The sequence below is a fragment of the Ambystoma mexicanum genome, chromosome 7q (genome assembly GCF_040938575.1).
Source record: "Ambystoma mexicanum isolate Mex_15411 chromosome 7q, UKY_AmexF1_1, whole genome shotgun sequence".
Classification (NCBI taxonomy): Eukaryota; Metazoa; Chordata; class Amphibia; order Caudata; family Ambystomatidae; genus Ambystoma; species Ambystoma mexicanum.
In genome coordinates, this window is record NC_090941.1 from 961,961,676 (window position 1) to 961,981,670 (window position 19,995).

The 19,995-nt window shown below is 48.4% G+C and overlaps 1 protein-coding gene across 5 annotated transcripts in view; it reads right to left on the minus strand.

Moving 5' to 3' along the window:
* The window catches only part of EMSY (EMSY transcriptional repressor, BRCA2 interacting), a 698,405-nt gene that overhangs the window by 652,711 nt on the left and 25,699 nt on the right, over window positions 1–19,995 (minus strand). For 4 of the 5 annotated variants that reach the window (XM_069640042.1, XM_069640040.1, XM_069640041.1 and 1 more), the window contains exon 3: window positions 1,302–1,401. In XM_069640042.1, the coding sequence (XP_069496143.1) occupies window positions 1,302–1,401 (100 nt within the window). Of the gene's footprint in view, window positions 1–1,301; window positions 1,402–19,995 lie in introns of those variants that run through there. The other variant, XM_069640043.1, reaches the window with a different exon arrangement.

Here is a 19,995-nt window from a genome sequence, read left to right on the forward strand (position 1 = left end):
AGCGAAGGGACATAACAGGTATGCAGGAATCTCGGGTGGGAGGGGCGGGACATATCTTGACAGCAATCACCATTGTAAAACAACAAAGAGTAGGTGACCACGTTCATGGCTGGGTTAACAGAAGTGAGCTGTAGAGCCGATTGCTCCCCGCTGCCCCCCAAGTGACCACTACCAGTGTCCGTTTAACCATGGCATGGCCTTCGGTCATGTCCTGAACCTTTCTCCAAGCCTCATCCGAAGTCTCACTTAGAGGCAAGGGTCACAGCCTGTTGCAATGGTCAGTGGCCATTGCCAAGTGGACACTGTGCCACCCAAAATGGTCACTGGACCCGACCAGCAGCTCTGGCAGTAGCCACTGTGCTCAAGCCATGGTCAATGACAGATTGCAGTGGGCTACACTCACTGAGCCAACTTTTTGGCGGGGTGATGACATGCCAGAAGCCACAAAAAAATCTGAGGAGCCAATGGGGGTCCACTCAAAGATGTGGCACTCAAGGTAATCAGGTTGGCCCATACAGGGTACAGTCCAGGAACAAGAGCACACAGAAGCTGGTCCAACGCTTGGGGCTCAGGAAGCCAATTGCACAGGCAATCAAAAATTGCATGCAGTTCCAAAGAGTGGTCTGGATGAACCGAGATATAGCTGATTAATGTATGGGCATTATTTAGCAGATATAAAAAAAAAGGTCTGGACAGATTTGAACCATAAAGAGTCAGACCAGACGCAAGGTCCTGGTGAAGGTTTTGCAAAAATCTGTCCAACCACAGTTTGGGCTGTAGGTGACAGCACAATGTTATCTAAGGAAAACTAATGGGAAAACATTTTGGGACCTCCCTTATAATGTTGCCCTTTCACTGCCCGTCCTCCCCAACCTCCCAACCTCCCAACCTCCAGGACGGATATGTAACATTTTTCCTAAAGAAATGTAGCTGGCTCTATAGCTTTTGAAAGGTTTTGTGGAAATTCGAAAAGCTGCAAAGCTATAAGCCACCCAAAATGCGCTCTTGCAATGTGGAGCCCAACTACAGTCGCAATTTTGTCATACATATACGTACCACCTACCTCTCCGTCACTCCTTGTAGACCTATTAGTTCCCATCCATATATTATTTTATCGGTATTACTTCTACTTGGCTGGCATGTGCCAAAGGGAAGTCTGTCACTGCTTGTACCCATGCGTCGCCTACGTCTAAACCTAAGCAACATCTGCTATACATCAGTACTTCCAACTGCACAGTGCTTCTTTCATAATAAATGGGGAAATAACAACCATGAACTGTTACAATGGAGATGCAACTTACCTTAGAACTTTGGAGAGTTCACTCAGGAGATCTTTTTTATCCCTGCTTAGGTCACCTTGAGCACGTAAGGCACTGATCACACCAGCATACGCCTCCAATTCTGAGTAGGCATAAGAATTCAAATTAGTTTTTGCTCACAAAATAGCAACGTCTGGGTGCATAATTTCAAATTGAAAGCTACCAGCCAGCCATTAAAAAAGGCACTCATCACCTCAATTCTATACATACAAACACCACACCATTTCTTACTTGCCAAGAGTCACATATCACTAGCCATTGGCTAGTGGGCAGTGCAAATTTTGCCCCCTAGTAACTTTACAAGAATTCATTTAGATATATAGATAGTGTGAATGGCCAGTTCAGCAAGAGATGCCAGAAAGAGAACACTACTCTCCAATAGGGACGGACATTGCAGGAAAAGGAAAAAAAAAAACGTACAATGTCAGGCTGTGGAGGCTCATAAAAGCAAGGGAGTTCCCAAAAAGGGGCTGACATGACACCAAAAAAACAATCATTGACAGAGCCAATGTACGTACGTACGTACGTACGTACGTACGTACGTACGTACGTACGCACGTACGCACGTACGTACGCACGCACGCACACACACACACAGATGGGGGATATGTCGAAAGGAAGATAGAAGGAAAGGCGAGAGGGTGGAGGAGTGGTGGTTTACTGAATACGAAGATCGATAATGAAAGTGAGAAGGACGTGAATTAATTAAGAAGGGTATGCTGCTGGAGAGATGAATGAAAGTTTAAGGGCATATGATAGTGTGAAGTTGTATGGACGGGTACTAGATACTGGTAGATGCAAATATGAATGAAATGAAAACACGGCCGTCTTACCAAGTGGTCATTATCCCCTCCTTTTGAATGTGCAAGGCATTGTGATTTGCCGAAAGGTGAACATTCTGTGTGTGCATTAGCAGGAATTGATTGCCATTGTTGCACATTTAACCGAAAGAGTTCCAGATGTTGGTAGTTTAACTCAACAGTTCTCGTTTTGCTCTGCATGGTTTATTGAAGAGCATGCCTGTCTTGTTAAAAACCTTAAATTGCTTAGAGGAAAATCGTGCAACCTGCAGCGCTCCATGTTACACCCTTTAGGCGATGGTCATTGTTTTACAAGAAAAGGTTCTGTGGTTCAATACAACGCTCCGCCTCACTGAAGTCAGCAAATTCTGCCTGTACTAGTATTAGCGGTCTAGTCTTTCCACGTCCTCAACGAACGTCGGATGCAAGTCATGTGATCCCTTTAACTGACCACAAAAGTGATGGGTGGAAGGTTTCGAATGAATCTAAACCACTGGCAATTGCTTTGGTCCTGGCCTAGCAGTTCGGGCTGGGCTGCTACCTTCGGTGGCGGCAGCTGCTGACTGATTTGCACATGGCTGGTCCCCTTTTGCAATGGCGCAGATGGGCTAAAAAACGGTGGTGTGGAAGGTTGCCCAGAGCAATTGCCAGTGGTTTAGATTCATTCGAAACCTTCCACCCATCACTTTTGTGGTCAGTTTGTTTCTCCTTGTGAGAGAGGGTATGCCCAGACGTGGGTCCCTTGCTCGCTGCGCCACAGGGAACCAGGCTGCACCTCACTGAGGAGGTCCAACAAGGCCGAAACATGTCTGGGGTTGCTTGGTTTTCTGTGCAGAGGGGTCCTGGCCTAGCAGTTCGGGCTGGGCTGCTACCTTCGGTGGCGGCAGCTGCTGACTGACTTGCACATGGCTGGTCCCCTTTTGCAATGGCGCAGACGGGCTAAAAACGGTGGTGTGGAAGGTTGCCCAGAGCAATTGCCAGTGGTTTAGATTCATTCGAAACCTTCCACCCATCACTTTTGTGGTCAGTTTGTTTCTCCTTGTGAGAGAGGGTATGCCCAGACGTGGGTCCCTTGCTCGCTGCGCCACAGGGAAGCAGGCTGCACCTCACTGAGGAGGTCCAACAAGGCCAAAACATGTCTGGGGTTGCTTGGTTTTCTGTGCAGAGGGGTCCTGGCCTAGCAGTTCGGGCTGGGCTGCTACCTTCGGTGGCGGCAGCTGCTGACTGATTTGCACATGGCTGGTCCCCTTTTGCAATGGCGCAGACGGGCTAAAAAACGGTGGTGTGTAAGGTTGCCCAGAGCAATTGCCAGTGGTTTAGATTCATTCGAAACCTTCCACCCATCACTTTTGTGGTCAATGTGATCCCTTTAAAGCAGAAGCGGGACTCTCTTCGTAGCGTCGCTACTGTTTTCAGAGACGCTCCGTAAGTTCGCATCTAGGGAGAATCAGTTTCCTCTAACCTTCTTTCTCCTTTTTTCTTTCCTTCTTATACTAACCACTCTATTTTGTACCGTAGAGCATCTTTTCAGTGCCATTTCCCCGCGATTCGCCTAAGTTCGCCCGTACTTCCGGGTCTGCCGAATCCAGCCTCCTGTCCTTCTTTCAGTCCGCGATCGGGCGAACTCTTGATACACCTCCCACCTAACACAGTGAGTGGTCTCTTCCCCTTTCTCTGTTCCTACCTTATTCCATTTCCTGCACTTACTTACCTCCCATTACAGGATCCCCCGGATCAATTGGGAGATTCCATCCAGACGGGTTCCCTTTCCAGGGGTTTTCTTCGCTCCATGTAGAGTCTTTCCCGGTACTGGAATTCCCGTAAGACCTTCCTCCTTTCTTTCCATCTCAAACACTATCACACACTCACCAATCATTCTTCTTACCCTTTAGAGTCCCGGCTTCCCGCACTACCGAGAATTCACAACAGAAGACATCCATCCACCCGAGAGGCACTCGTCTAGATCGTCCAGGGTTTTCTTCCCCAGAGGGTTTCCCTGGGGCTCGTGCTCCTTTCACCGTGGGCTGTTCCATTGCGGTGTGGGGGCAGGGTCCTCAGGGGGTCTCTTACTTCTGCCATTGCTGCTTCAGGATCACCAACCCAACCAGGTTAGTGCATGAATTGCAATATTCAGTTGAGCCAGTCTTTGCTCATTACGTAACAGATAGCGACGCCATTGGCGCCTGGTTGGTACGTGGGCATGGAGCAGCAAATGCAGCAGCTCATGGCCGCCATGCAATCCATGTCCTTGGAAATGCAGAACCTCAAACAAGATAATGCTCAATTAAGGCAACAAGTTGCCAGAGCCTTCTCTGACTCCCCTCCTATAACCCTTCCCACAGGGAAATACGATGGAGACCCACATAAGCTAAAGGAGTTTTTGGACAGTTGCACAGTCCAGTTCGCCTTTAGTCCCCGATTTTTTCCTACCGATAAGGATAAGGTAGGCTTTATGATCTCTCATTTGACGGGTCCCGCCCTTGCATGGGCTACCCCGTTAGTTACTTCAGGTAATGCCATATTAGAGTCTTACCAGGCATTTACCAACAGTCTTAGATCTATGTTTAGTCGGCAAGAGATTACTGTCACCACACAGGAAAGACTCCTGGATCTCTGACAAGGCAATAAGGACCTAATAACTTACATTACTCAGTTCAAGCAATTGTCTTCGGAAACAGGTTGGCCTGATGATGGTTTACTGACTCTCTTCAGACGGGGACTTGCTGAGGATCTGAAGGATGAGGTGTCTAAAGTCCCACGACCAGGAAACTTGGCCGAGATGATAACCTTAACAATGCAAATAGACTATCGCCTTCAAAAGCGATCTCAAGAAAAGAAAAGAGGGAAGGGATTTCGTTTGAACCCCAATCCTATAACATCTCCCAGCAAACCCGTTTCCTCAGAAGAACCCATGCAGATTGGGTCCGTAAGAGGACCTCTCCCGGCTTCTGAAAGAGAAAGGCGAAAGACTCTAGGTCTTTGCATGTATTGTGGTTCGGCGTCTCATATCTTACGAGAGTGTCCGATTGTTCCTCCCTGCAGAATCAAACCTGTACAATCAGGAAACGCCAAGACCCTACCGTAGGGGGAACCACGGTAGGAGTTCAACATCAGGGTTCCCCTGTAAGAATCGAATCTTCACTAGACCCGTTGAATAAACAGCATTCGATGGTAGTCCTTTCGTTGACTATTATCCTACCAGACCAAACTTTAGCAGGGATTCCTGCGCTACTGGATTGCGGAGCTGCGGGGAACTTCTTGGATGATCAATGGGCAACCAAGAATGGGTTGGCTAGGGTTTCTAAGGCTTTTTCTACCCCCATTCAAGGGGTAGATGGTAGCCCGTTGAGTTCCGGACCCATTAGGGAACAAACCACTTCCTTGACCTGCCTGATTGCCTCCCACAAGGAAGTGTTGGTCTTTGATATCATCCGAACCGCCCACTTTCCGATCATCCTAGGTTTACCTTGGTTACGCCTTCACAATCCGTATATTAATTGGAAGGCTGGTACTCTATTCTTAGGCTCAGAATATTGCGTCTCCCACTGTCTTTCACAACACTCCGTAGGCCTACATCTGCCATCCGAAGTAGCAAGTATTCCCAAAGTTCCCTACATAGGTCAGATAGAATTGATTCCTTCCTGTCACCAACAATACATTGGAGTTTTTGATACACCACAATTTCCTTCTCTTCCTCCACATCGACGGGACGATTGTCACATCGACCTCCTCCCGGATCAACCTGTACCATTTGGACGCATGTATGTTCTATCCCAAAGAGAGAAAGATGCCCTCAAAGAATATCTACGGGCCAATCTTCAGAATGGTTTAATTACGGAATCTAAATCCCCTGCTGGTGCATCGCTGTTCTTTATACCTAAGAAAGACCCAGAAGAACTTAGACCATGCATAGATTACAGAGGTCTCAACAAGATCACTATACCCGACAAGTACCCCATGCCTTTGATAAAGGACATTCTGGAAGCTGTTCGTGGAGCTACTCTTTACACAAAACTGGATCTTAGAGGGGCATACCACCTAATTCGAATCGCACCAAATGACGAATGGAAGGCCGCCTTCCGTACCCCCTTCGGTCACTTCCAGTACCAAGTTATGCCCTTTGGCCTTGTAAACGCGCCTGCTGTGTTCCAGCGGTTTATGGACCATCTGTTTTCAGATATTCTCCTACATTTTGTTATCATCTATCTAGATGACATCCTGATTTTTTCTACTAACAAGGAGGAGCACATCCAGCATGTCAACACTGTTCTACACCGTTTACAAGCCAATCAGCTATATTGCAAGGCGGAGAAGTGTGAATTACATAAGACTCAGATCACTTACCTCGGATTCGTACTTTCCGCTAGGGGGATTTCCATGGATCCCAAAAAGGTTTCAGCTGTTTTAGATTGGCCTTCCCCATCAACAGTCAAAGAGGTTCAAAGGTTTCTGGGATTTGCAAACTTTTACCATAAATTAATTCCTGGTTACTCTGAAACCATTTTGCCTATTACCCGTTTACTGAAGAAAGGAACAGCATTTTCTTGGGACCCATTAGCACAACAAGCCTTCGAAACACTAAAGAAATTGTTCACCTCTGCTTCCATATTGATTCATCCAGACCAGTCTCGACAATTCATTGTCGAGACCGACGCCTCCCATCATGCTTTAGGAGCCATCCTTCTACAAAAGAACAACCAGGGGGAAGAAAGGCCCGTAGCCTATTTGTCAAAGACTTTCACCCCTTCGGAACAGCATTATTCTGTGCTAGAAAAGGAGCTCTTGGCCATTAAGAAGGCCTTTGAAGAATGGAGACATCTATTGTTAGGGTCACCTTGGACCGTAGTAGTTCGGACTGACCATCAAAACCTCAAAGTTTTACAACAAGCCCATACCACGAATAGCAGACAGGCGCGATGGGCACACTTCTTACCATATGATTGAGTTCACGTTTTTGCCGGGGAACCAAAATCTGAGAGCTGATGCTTTATCCCGGAAAAGACCAGTAACAACCTGTTTTTGTGCAGAGAGAATGTTCCCTAAAGCAAGATTTATTGCTATTCTTACGGATTTTCTGCAAAGTCTTAAACAAGAAACCTCCAAGCAGAGTCTGTTATGTGAGAAGCTTGCGTCATCTCATCACCTAGTCAAGAACCAGGATCTTTACTTCCATGCAGATCAGGTCTTAGTTCCTTCTCGTCCTCTCCAAGAAGAAGTCCTTAGGATGTGTCATGATTCTAAGGCCGCCGGACATCGAGGCATTCAGACCACCCTCAATTTGATTAGACGGCATTTTTGGTGGCCTATGGTTCCATCTGATGTACGGGATTATGTCAATGCGTGTTCCACTTGCCTTCAGTCCAAGTCCTCACGAACCTCCCCATTTGGCCTCCTCGCTCGTATGCCTATTCCCGAAAAGCCTTGGCAGATTTTATCCACAGACTTCATTGTGGATCTTCCACCCTCGTCACATTGCACCACTATTATGGTTACCATAGACTATTTCACAAAGCTAGCACACTTCACTCCTCTAGCCAAAGTCCCAGGAGCCGCTCAGATGGCCAAGGTTTTCATCGCAGAAGTGTTTTCTCGTCATGGTCTTCCTGAAACCATTGTGTCGGACAGAGGGCCCCAATACACTTCACAATTTTGGAAAAGCTTATGTAACATTTTGGGTGTCAAGAGAGCTCCGAGTTCTGGATACCATCCCCAAACCAACGGACAAACAAAACGCCTTAATCAGACACTTGAAGGATACCTACGCTGTTTTGTATCTGCAGCTCAGGACGATTGGGTAGATCTATTACCACTGGCGGAATTTGCTTATAATAACGCCAAACACTCCGCTCTCAAAACAAGTCCCTTCTACTGCTCTTATGGGTTTCATCCTTCCTTTGTTCCCAAGGCATCTCCGTCCTCATCGAAAATTACCCAGAATAGACTGTCTCATAGCTGACATTCAGTCAGCTCAACGACTGGCCCGTGTGGCCCTTCAAGCAGCCCAGGACCGAGCCAAATTTTATGCTGACAAACCTCACCGTGAGATGCCCGTCTTTACAGTTGGAAGCAGTGTGTGGTTGGCTTCTCGCTTTCTCCCTAAACATTTGGTTCCTTCCAAGTTGTCCCCCAAGTTCTTTGGGCCTTTAAAGATAATTTCCCAAGTAGGAACTACAGCAGTTCGATTAGCCTTACCAATTTCTTGGTATCGGATACACCCAGTTTTTCACCTGTCTCAGTTGAAACCTTCAGTTCAGGACCGTTTTCAACGATCCATGAGACACAGACCTCCCCCAATTGTCACCAGTTCGGGAACTGAATATGAGGTGGCCAAAATATGCGACTCTCGCTATCATAAGGGTCGCCTCCAATTCCTCAGAGACTGGAAATGATACTCTCCGCCGGAAAGAACTTGGGAACCGGCATCTGGAGTCCACTCGCCTCTCCTGGTACGTTGTTTCTTTCTATTACACCCGGAGAAACAAGGGTCTCCACCCATGAGGAGGGGGCATACTGTTACACCCTTTAGGCGATGGTCATTGTTTTACAAGAAAAGCTTCTGTGGTTCAATACAACGCTCTGCCTCACTGAAGTCAGCCAATTCTGCCTGTACTAGTATTAGCGGTCTAGTCTTTCCACGTCTTCAACGAATGTCGGATGCAAGTCATGTGATCCCTTTAAGGCAGAAGCGGGACTCTCTTCGTAGCGTCGCTACTGTTTTCAGAGACGCTCCGTAAGTTCGCATCTAGGGAGAATCAGTTTCCTCTAACCTTATTTCTCCTTTTTTCTTTCCTTCTTATACTAACCACTCTATTTTGTACCGTAGAGCATCTTTTCAGTGCCATTTCCCCGCGATTCGCCTAAGTTCGCCCGTACTTCCGGATCTGCCGAATCCAGCCTCCTGTCCTTCTTTCGATCCGCGATCGGGCGAACTCTTGATACTCCTCCCGCCAAACACAGTGAGTAGTCTCTTCCCCTTTCTCTGTTCCTACCTTATTCCATTTCCTGCACTTACTTACCTCCCATTACAGGATCCCCCGGATCAATTGGGAGATTCCATCCAGACGGGTTCCCTTTCAAGGGGTTTTCTTCGCTCCATGTAGAGTCTTTCCCGGTACTGGAATTCCCGTAAGACCTTCCTCCTTTCTTTCCATCTCGCTCACTCCATCTCTTATCAATCACACACTCACCAATCATTCTTCTTACTCCTTAGAGTCCCGGCTTCCCGCACTACCGAGAATTCACAACAGAAGACATCCATCCACCCGAGAGGCACTCGTCTAGATCGTCCAGGGTTTTCTTCCCCAGAGGGTTTCCCTGGGGCTCGTGCTCCTTTCACCGTGGGCTGTTCCATTGCGGTGTGGGGGCAGGGTCCTCAGTGGGTCTCTTACTTCTGCCGTTGCTGCTTCAGGATCACCAACCCAACCAGGTTAGTGCATGAATTGCAATATTCAGTTGAGCCAGTCTTTGCTCATTACGTAACACTCCAAATGTTTGAGTACACTCCTATGATCCCTCACCGGCTGAAAGGACTTTAATCCAAGATATCTATGGAGCTAAAGATTGCAATCCTCTTGTTACGCTCACCTGACTCCCACGGAGGCGCTGGCCTGGTTAGCGCTGCTGTGACCTCTTCTAAGGTGATGCGCAGGGTTCGGAAGACGGACTGGACCGGGCCCCCAAATCTGGCTTGTCTGGCTCGCAGAAGTATCCTTCTGTAGGCGAAAATAGGGGATTAACTGTCTGCGGGGTAATGCAATTGGCCTCCCACTTTCCCCTCTCACCCTCCTTGAAACCCTTTTGTGATTTCTCATAGCGTCTCACCTTAGGGTCTGGAAGGACGAGCTCTCCGTCCTGCTTCTGATGCAGGGGCGCGTTGGTATCCAGTTACTTCACTGGATTTTCAGATTGGTGAGAACCAAACTTGCTTGGCTTCCAGGTAAGTTTTTTGATAAGAGGTTCCCCTTGTGTCCATGCATTAATGTACTAATGCTAGTGTCTTTTTCCCCATAGGGGCCGGGGTACGGAATGCCGGGGAACAGGCACCGACCCGAGATGAGCGGTGAAATCCTTGTAGAAATCAGGTAAGTCTTTAATGAGCGTTTTTTGGTAATGTCTTTTCATTCGCTCATTAACGCTGATGTCTCTTTTTCCCCTTAGGGGCCGGGGTCCGGAAATGCCAGGATGCGGCGCGGACCCGAAATGAAGAGGGAATGAATCAACAGGTAAGTCTTAACATGGAGATTTAGCTTTCCTTATTCCCTTCTCCCTCTCACCTTTTGTTCTGGTGTTTTTCTCCCTAGTCGCTGGGGCGTGACTGCGAATCCGGATGATCGCTGCTGAACATGGAGGCGCCCTGTAAAGGTGAGTGGAATGCGGCGCTGCAGCGATCGACGCGATGAGCTTTTAAATTAAAGTCTTCCTTTTCAGAATTGTCGGCGAGATGTCTCCGGGATGCGGATTTAGCAGGTAAGGACTTTTCCTTCTTCTGTTCTCTTCTTCTCTTCCTTTGCAGGTGATCCAGGATGCTGGCAGGCGTGGCAGAAGTCAGGATGCAGGAGCAGACACCGTGAGCGTCCAGCTACTAGATGCAGAACAACGCGAAGCACGTGTGGCTATTCGGGTGGGGTTTAAATAGCCTTGGAAGAAGTTCCAGGTATGTATCCTTCCTCCAATCAGGTATGTATCCTTCCCCGACTATGCCCGGATGGTAAATTAGTCCCACAGGTAAAGTAGTTCCTTTCAGGCCTCAAGGAGGCCGGGATCCTGCAGCATGGTCTGCATCAGGTAAGTGCACCCAAGCATTCCCATAATGAGCCTGGCGCCTATGGCACCAGGACTGATGTCTTTTATGAGCCTGGCGCCATGGGCGCCAGGACACTGTCCAAAGGGCCCCTATATGGGGTTGCTGGGTCCTTCCTTGGGGACTGGATGTCCGCTTTCGGGGACGCCGGGCTTGAAAACAGAGAGCGTGGAGAGTGGCAAGGCCACCCTAAGGATGTTGTACTGTGCGACAGTGAGGGGATGTCAGGGAACAGGGGCGTACTGGATAAATGAGTTGGAGAGAGAAGCTTTCCCAATACCAGTACCACTGCCTTGATGGAGGAGATCTGGAGAAGGCGAAGGAGGTTTGCGGGCCCCACCCCAGCTCTGCAGAGATGGGGGGGGCATTAAGAGCGATATCCAGATGATCCGGGAGGAGAGCTGTGGATGAGAACCGATATTTGCGCCAAAGTGGCTGCCTTGTCAGCAAAAGTGGTCACACTGGAGGAAAAGCTCCACGGCGTGGAGGCGAATCAGGCCTCCGCGGGGTGCTCAAGGAGAAAGAGGGAGTTGGGCCTCAAAGTGGACAACACTGAAAATAGAGAGAGGTGAAACAATCTTCGGTTCTTTTGACTCAAGGAAAGGGAGGGGGATTCCCCTGCGGGATTTGGAAAGAAAATCCAGGAAATCATCTGGATGGTCCTGGGGTCGAAGGAGGGAGTACATGTGACCCTGGATAGAGTCTCCTGGGCAGGAGGAGGAAGTAGAGGACCCCGTTGGATGCTGGCAAAGCTACACTACTATCATGATAAAGTGGACATCCTCGAGAAGGCCAGGCGCATGGGAACTATTGGATATAAGGACTCCAAAGTGCCGATATTCCAGGACCTCTTGGCCCAGACCCTCCCGAGAGGGAAAAAGTATGGCCCTCTCACGAGGTGGCTACAGGAGAAAGGAGTTCGATATAGGTGGGGATAACCCTTTGCACTAATATTTGAATGGGAGGGAGAAATATTTCACCTGTTGTCGGGGGAGGATATTATGAGGGCCATGGATGGACTTGTGGAACCCCGAAGGAACAGTGCTACTTTGGAAGGAGAAGAAGGGATACAGGAGTGGCGTGGGACTTCTGCCCCACAGATGGAGCAAGGCCCCCAGAGAAGGCAAGGGGCCATGAAGTTTCGGAAGCTGAACACCCGCTCTCCCAGAAGGGAAGTGACATGAGGTGCACAGACCAGTTGGTTTTCAGGTAAATTGCTCTAAGGGGGTGGTGGCGCCCGATATCGGTTCCTTGGAATGCGCTTTACATGGTAACCCAGGATGGAGACTACCTGAAGGGGGACGGTGTACAGTACAAAATCTGTTTGTTACGATGAGCTTAGGATACCCAGTGTTTGGGGGCAGGTTGGGATTGTCCGCTCGCATTCAGGGAGTGGATTGGGAGAGGGTATGGGAGGGGTGAACGGACTGGAGTTGGGGGGTTTGTTCTTTCGTTGTCAATGCTCTGGGATTGGGGAAGATTGTTGGGTTGCATGGGGGTAGGCCAGGGGAATGGCTGGGCACGGGGTGTGGGGGGGGAATCCATGGGGACCGCAGGGGCGGGTGAGGTAGGTGAGGGGGGTTGGAGATTATTATGGATGGGTAAGGGCCCATTACCACAGTGGTTCGGCCAGTGGCTGGAATCAGGAGACTCAGAATGGAGTTGAATAATAAACAGGACGTGGTCATGGGCATTGTTATGAGGGTACATGGGCCTTGGGAGGTAGGGAGGGTGACAAACGTTGTGGCAAGGTCAGGGGCGACATTCCTGGTGGTTCGACAAGTGTGACCAGCATACTTGGGGCGCACAGTCAGATGCCTCCATTGGGGGGAGGGCAGAAATGTGGGGGGCGGTGTCATGCAGTGGGTCTTATGGAGGGCATTGAGGGGGAATCTCCTGAATGAAGTAAAGGGCATCCGTCGAATGTTAAGGAAGGGCTATGGTTGAGGTGTGTATAGCCACGTTAAACGTGAAAGGAATATACTTCCCAAAAAAAAAAAAAGAGATCGCTCACTAGCAATAGGTTACATAAGCAGCGCTTGGCAATCCGCTTTTTGCAAGAGACTCATAAGCAGGGGGCTGTATCTGCTGTACGGGGGAAGGAAATCAATAGGAATGTGTGGGCTTCGCACAGGGATCGCAAGAAGGAAGGGGTGGGTATCTTACTGGGAACCACTTTCAAGATGACTGAGATACAGACCAAGAGGGGATTTGGAGGCCAATTTCTGGGAATAAAGGGATTCTACGGGGCAACGAGAGTTACCCTGGCTACCTTATATGCTCCGAATGTGGTGCAGTTGGAGTTTTTGCGCCAAGTATTCAGGATGTTGGAGGGCTGGGCAGAGCGGGCCACAATACTGGGGGGTGTGGGGGAATTTCAATCTGGTGGCTGATCCGGTGCTCGATTGGTGGTCGACTAATGGCAGAGGTCCAAAAGTGGCGGGACCAGTGAACACTGCCTTCAGGAACCTCCTGCAGGACCAGTATTGGGCTGACATATGGCAGGGATAATTCCCGGGTCCGAGGGGTTGCATGTTTTTTTCGTCCCCACATCAGTACTATACCAGGATGGATTTTTTGCTGGTTCCGCAGGACAGGGAGGCTGAGGTGGGGGCACCTTCGGTTGAGGCAATTACCTAGTCAGACAACGAGTTGGTGGTGGCGGAGTGGAAGATAAGGAGCTCAGGCAGCAATTCTGCTGGAGTTGTAATGACACACTGATGAGGGACCAAGTCTTCCGGGACTTCTTGGGAAGGAGGTGCAGACGTATTTCAAAGTTAATGACAATGGGGAGACAGGTATGAGAATGGTCTGGGAGGCCGCCAAGGCCATGTTCCAGAGTCTCCGCATAGCTGAGGGTTCGCAAAAGAAAAGAGAGAGGGCCGATCAAGGCCAGGCTTCGGGGGGAATTGAAAGTGTTATGGTCGCAATTCCTCTGTAGGGGGGCCGATAGCGGAACATGGCTGGGTGAGGTGAGGGATAAGAGGCTGGAACTCCACACAGTGTTGATAGGGGAGGGGGTAAAGAAGATGGGGTTCACGAGGGAAAGGTACTACAAACAGGGGACAACGTGGGAACGCTTTTGGCAAACAGTGCGGGGGTGTAAGGTGGAGAGTAGGAGGAATACATGGCACGGATGGGAGCATGGGATTATGGGGCACGAAATGTATTCTCGGTTCGGGAAGTACTACCAAGAGTTCTATGCCAAACCGGCAGAAGCACTGGGAGATACGTTGCAGGGTTATCTCACAGACTGACGGCTTCACAACCTGACTAGTGCAGAGAGGGAAGTCCTGGAGTGGGAGATGACGCGAGAAGAGGTGCCGCAGGCGATCAGAGATTAAGGGCTGGGAAGGCTCCGGGGGAGAACAGGTTCACAGGAGACTTTTACAAGCATTACCAATCTTTACTCGCTGCGCCACTGGCAAAGCTGTTTAACTCGGTCGGTCTGCTGCTGGCCCTGGATGCCGAGAAGCCTTCGATTGTCAGCTCCAGTATGGTACCTGTCTTATTTTTTAACCATTTTCTGTTTGTTAGTTTCTTCTCAGCTTTAACTCTGTTAGTTGATGCAGGTTTGAGTACTTTGTGTGTTTTGCCTTTGGAAGGCTTCAGCCTTGAAGCCTGCCCAGGCTCCAGTCTATCTAGAAAGGCAGGAAGTGAGGGAGGGTCCCGAAACATCCCTGTCATTTGTCTCTAGGTGTGCCTAAGCAAAACCAGTTCCTATTGGCCAACTGGCGGACAGCCAGCCTGCTGTGTGATTGACAGCATAGGCTGTGAATGAAAGGAAACCGCATAAAAAGTGAGGTTTTTGGGACTAGAGGCAGAGTAGACGGCTGGAAAGGAACATCCAAAGAAGAAGACGTGATCAGACGCCAGCAGCAACCTCCTGCACCGCAAAGTGCCTGGTGAAGCCCTGCAGCTGTGCTGACCCCATTTTCATATCGACTGGGAAGACCCATACGGGACGGGACGGGACGACTTCCTCCCTTGGGCTGGTGGGACCAATTAGCCTCAAGACAAGCTTCCATTTGACCAGAGCTGCAGAAGCCCAATGCCAGGGGTCCTGTGACCATTGACAAGTGCATCATCTTGCGAAGTCCGCTTCCGGCCAAATCTTCGTGGGCATCCTGATGACCCCACAGAGACACGAAATCTTGATCCAGAGTCCCCTCACCAGAGTCCAGGACCGAAGGAGCCAGCTTCTTCCAACCAGAGATATTCGTTCTTCATTGACGGTGAGGAAAAGGTGCCAAAACACTGAAGTGCCACTGAAACAAAGGAAATCCGTAACTGAGGAGTCCCTCTCCCGAGTACTGCCGCAGGAGCACGTCAGACATCCTTCCTTTAGTCACCACGATCACGTTCCAGGAACAAGGGTCTGCCAAGCTGTAGCAAGGAGGAATCCAGCTGGAACATTTTTCTTCGAATCACAGGTACTATGGGGTTTGGGCTGTTCACCTTTTAGCCATAAATTGTGCTTCCTTTGGAGTTGCAGATGCCTTAGGTGCGCTTTACAAGTGTCAAAATAAATAAATACCAACTCTCCTGCACTGGCCTGAACAGTTTGTGCTCTCTATAAAGTAGCTCACTCGAGTTACTGTGATTTCTGCTGAACTTACTAACTTTGTCAAGACTTTATCTATGACGAAGTGCATCAGAACTATTGACTTTGTCCATTAACTTTGGCTGTCCTGGATCCCTGAAGTCACCATTCTAACCCTACTGGTTTTGGCCGTACTTGTACCCTCACAGGTTATAATTGTGGACACTATTATAGCTGGGATAAAAGTTCATCTGCCTCCATTTGGGAGATTGTAATTGTTTTACACTGTGGAAAGTATGTTCTAAATCTGATTCTAACCTTTCCTCCCTTTACAATTCAATAACTGAATTGGTAACTGGAAATAAGTGCAATACTGACAGTAACTGAAGTCACTCCGTGTGCTGGAGTTTCTGTTCGCATAAGAAAAGTATTTACCAACCTGTATTGTCTTTTACAAACAGAATCCAAACCTTGATTGAATTTTACTAGTGGATAACACTTTTTAAAGAATGCTTATTTAAACCCTGTGTATATTATAAATACATATATAAAGTGTTACTTGGCTACTTGTACTTGCTGATTTCAATTGTACAGCTCTACAGCTCACATTACCCCTCTTATGGTAAGCCTGGCTGCTCAGTCACACTGCCAACTTGTGTAGTACAGGTCTATATTAAAAGATGCGATACTTAATACCAAGCAGATAAGTCTTGTGTAGTCCTCACCAGATGGACTGCGCTAATTCTTACCGAACAGTACTTTTCTCCCATTGAGTAGGCTGGAGGAGGTTCTGAACCTGGGCAAGTTGTCACCATTCCGATACCGGCAGCTGAAGGCGGTCCTGATGGATGCCTGGTGGAATGAGAACTTGAGGGAATTGACTGACTATGAGTGGTTCCTGTTAACAGGGAAGGGTGCTAAGGGACTCATTGCAGGATTATATATGACAATCTTGTTGGTGGAGGCCAGGGACCCACATCCAGCCAGGATTAGATGGGTGTTGGACCCGGGGAGAGACATTAAGGATGCACTGTGGATGCAGATCTGTAGAAAGGTTGTGATCTCCCTGCAGTATAGGCACCAAACATTGAGGTTGATACACAGATGACATTACGGGCCAGCTAGGATAGCGAACATGTGTATGGGATATGACCCACACAGTTGGAAGTGCCAACAGGTGAAGGATGACTATATGCACATGTGGTGGGACTGCCCCAGAGTGCAGTCATACTGGAGGGAGGTTCCATCAGGGATCAAGGGGGTTGATGGGGTCCACAGGGAGACAAGTGCATCATCTTGCAAAGTCTGAATCCGGCCAAATCTTTGCGTGGGCATCATGACGACCCCACAGAGACATGGCTTCTTCTTTTTGGGGTATGGTTAGAGGAGGTTGAAGGGGGCATGTGCTGCAGATTATGTTGGTCTCTGCTAGATGTTGTTTGACCCAACTGTGGAAGAACTTGTGCATGCTGGGGAAGGAGTGGGTGGCAAAGATCAGGGCGATATACGATATGGAATACCTCACGCATGTACTGGATGAGTCCCGGTCTTATATTGAAGGCCTATGGCTCCCTTTCTCCTTTTTTTTGAGGAATATGGTCACTGAGGTGGGGTAGGACGGTGGGGATTTTATGTTGGAATGGCCAGGAAGGGGAATGTACCTTATCCTGTTTGATTCCAGGGATGTCTTGAGGGAACAAAATGTACTCAAATTGGACTATGCTCGTGACTCGAAGTAGACAAACCATTTACCTACATGGCCAGCCAACAGGATTGGAAGGTTAACAGTACAGAAGTCTAAATGCTGGCCGCCTTTGGAACAGTGTTTCATGAAAGGGGTGTTACCTAGCGTTTGAACTTTGTGGATTTGATGAGGACCTGCTGCATGAGGGTGAGTATGTGAGGAGGGCAAGGAGGAGGAAAGGGGAGGGGGGATATCATGGGCTTGGTTTTTGAGGAGGGGATTTAATGATGTTTGTAACACAGTTTTCGAAATGCCAATAAAGAGACAATTACATTGTGCCCAGTCAATTACTTTTCATGTGTCATAAAATATTGGATCCAATGTCGAATAGTTAATTGATAAAAGAGTGAGACTCCTGACAATTTCATACCTCCCCATTGTGTACCTGACAATTTATAAAGGCCCACATTCAACGGTTACCTGGAGGAGTGCTGCAAAGAGTGTGGTCTGCAGTGGTCCGCAGGGGTACACATCTCTGCCCGATTTGGCAGCCTTTTTGGAAGCCATGTGTTAGGCAAGATTGTGTGCAGTATCCTTTGGAACACTACAGCAACCTTGACCTCCTGGGAATAGGAGCCCAACCTTTGGTATAAGTCTGTACTACTGGTAGTGTGGCTGAGCAGCCAGGCTCATCTCAAGAGGGGTCAATGTGAGCAGTAGGGCTGTAACACAGTTTCACAGTGACAGTTGTTCAAATAAAACACTTAGATTCAAGGCTTCTTGATTAAACAATTATTCATTTATTTAACAGTCAGTTATATAAGCCTTCTTCAGAAGAAAGCAAAACATGTAACAATTCTCTAAATCAGATGATACCCATTGGGAATGGCAAACAGACACTTCCTACGCCCTCAGGTGAGTTAAATTGCTAGGGCAATGTGGACATTGATTTATCACTGGTACATTTAGAGCAATACTGAGTTTGGTGCAAAGGTTAGATATGGGAATAAAACAAAGGTTAACAAATAATTCATAAACACGCAAGTACTTTTAAAACCATCCAATGTCAAGTACATTTAAGCCTTTTCTGGGGGAAAGGTGAAGGCACAGGTAAGTAAAAGTCTGCACAATGTTTTTAGAAATGTTTGTAGAAATAAGATTCACTTGAAGGGCCACACGTGTGAGGCTTGTGAGGGGCAAAGCTGTGAGCAACTCTGCAAGGGCAACCAAGACAAGTCTCAACTGAGATAAAGTAAGGCTACACAACAAGAGGTAAGCCCTCTTAGGTTTACAATACCTTTGGTTAGAAGAAATGGTTCCAGCTGGCTTCTGTTCCTGTACAGCTCTGCAGATCCTGGCGTTCCTGAGCCTCAGTTGTGGGGACAAGAGGGAGGACGTCTGGGGACTCCTGCACTGCAATGGGAAGGTCAGCGGCAGCAATGGGCAAACTTCAATTCAGCGGCACTTCGCAGTTTCAGCTCATCGTGTCGGACAGCAAATACCAACACTGCGGTTCCCAGATACCACTTCGGACTTTCCTCGCATCTGGAGTCCAGCACTCTGTTGAGGTGGCTCAGGCTTGGTCAGTCATGCTTCAGGGAAGTCCGGAGGATCTTCCTGGCGCTCGGGTCTGACTTAAAAGTGATCCACTCGATTTGGTGTTCCTCTCCCTGGCACTTCGGTTCCAACAGCAGCAGCAGTTGAAGTACAGCCAGCTCCGAGAGGATGTCCAAACGAGTTCACTTTGGGGTCGATTGGTCCCACCGACCCAAGGGGAGAAGTCGTCCTTGCAGGGCTTCTCTAGTCTAAACGAATTCAGAGCTTCAGCACAGCAGCAGGGCTTCACCAGGTAAACCAACGGTCCAGGAGTTGCAGCAGGCATGTCTTCCAAGTTCTTCCTCGGATTCCTTCATCCAGTGGTCGACTCTGCCTTGCCAAGCCAAAAAGACTTGCCTTTTATGGAGATTTCTCCCATTCATTCCAGCCTAGCTGTCAACCACACAGCAGGGTGGCTGTCCTTGCCGGACAGCCAGCCGGAAAATCCCCTTTGGATGCATTCCTGTAACCAAGGGGATTAAGCACAGGGAGTTTCGGGCACCTCCCTCACTTCCTGCCCCTGCCAGAGATACTAGAGCCAGAGGAGGGTGTCACTCATGAATCCCACCAAAGGCAAAACAAACAAAGGGACCAAACCTGATTTGGCGCGTAGAGTAAATCTCAAGAAGTACCTTTCCAAAAAGAAATGGCTAAAAAAGAAAACCGGGGCCCTTTTGACTAAATGGGCACCCATGGGTGTCTTATTGCAGCTTGCGAACGCAGTCCGCTGTAAAAACACACAATGGTAGCAAAAAGTAAACCGCTGCCATCAGCCATTAATTGTAGAAATGGTAACATAAAAAGTTACATGAGAAACTAGACAAAGGGGATACTAAGTAACCCCTCCAGCACCCTATCGTAAGATAGTGTGTGCTGGGTGTAGAAAGTTAAAACAGTAGTTTTACCAAGAGAAGGTATTTAAACCTTTGGGAAATCTAAGAGACTTTCCTGTGCCACCGCAGTGAAGGTGCTGTGTGTCACAATGCAAAGATGATGCCTATGGAGTTTGTCAGACTCCAAAGTCAAAAGAAACACAGAGTATACATCACAGAAAAAAAACTTTGAGGGAGTGGGAAAAGGGTCTCCCTCTCTCCAGGTTAGGAATTAAAAATCCTAAAGTCCAGCAAATGATCTGGGGGTCTCTACGGTAGAAGAGAATTAACACATTTCTGAGAATTCTCCCTAACATCATGGAAGCTTTGGACCCTAATCTAGTGATGAGCCTGGTTGCGGTGAGTGCCATAAGAGCATAA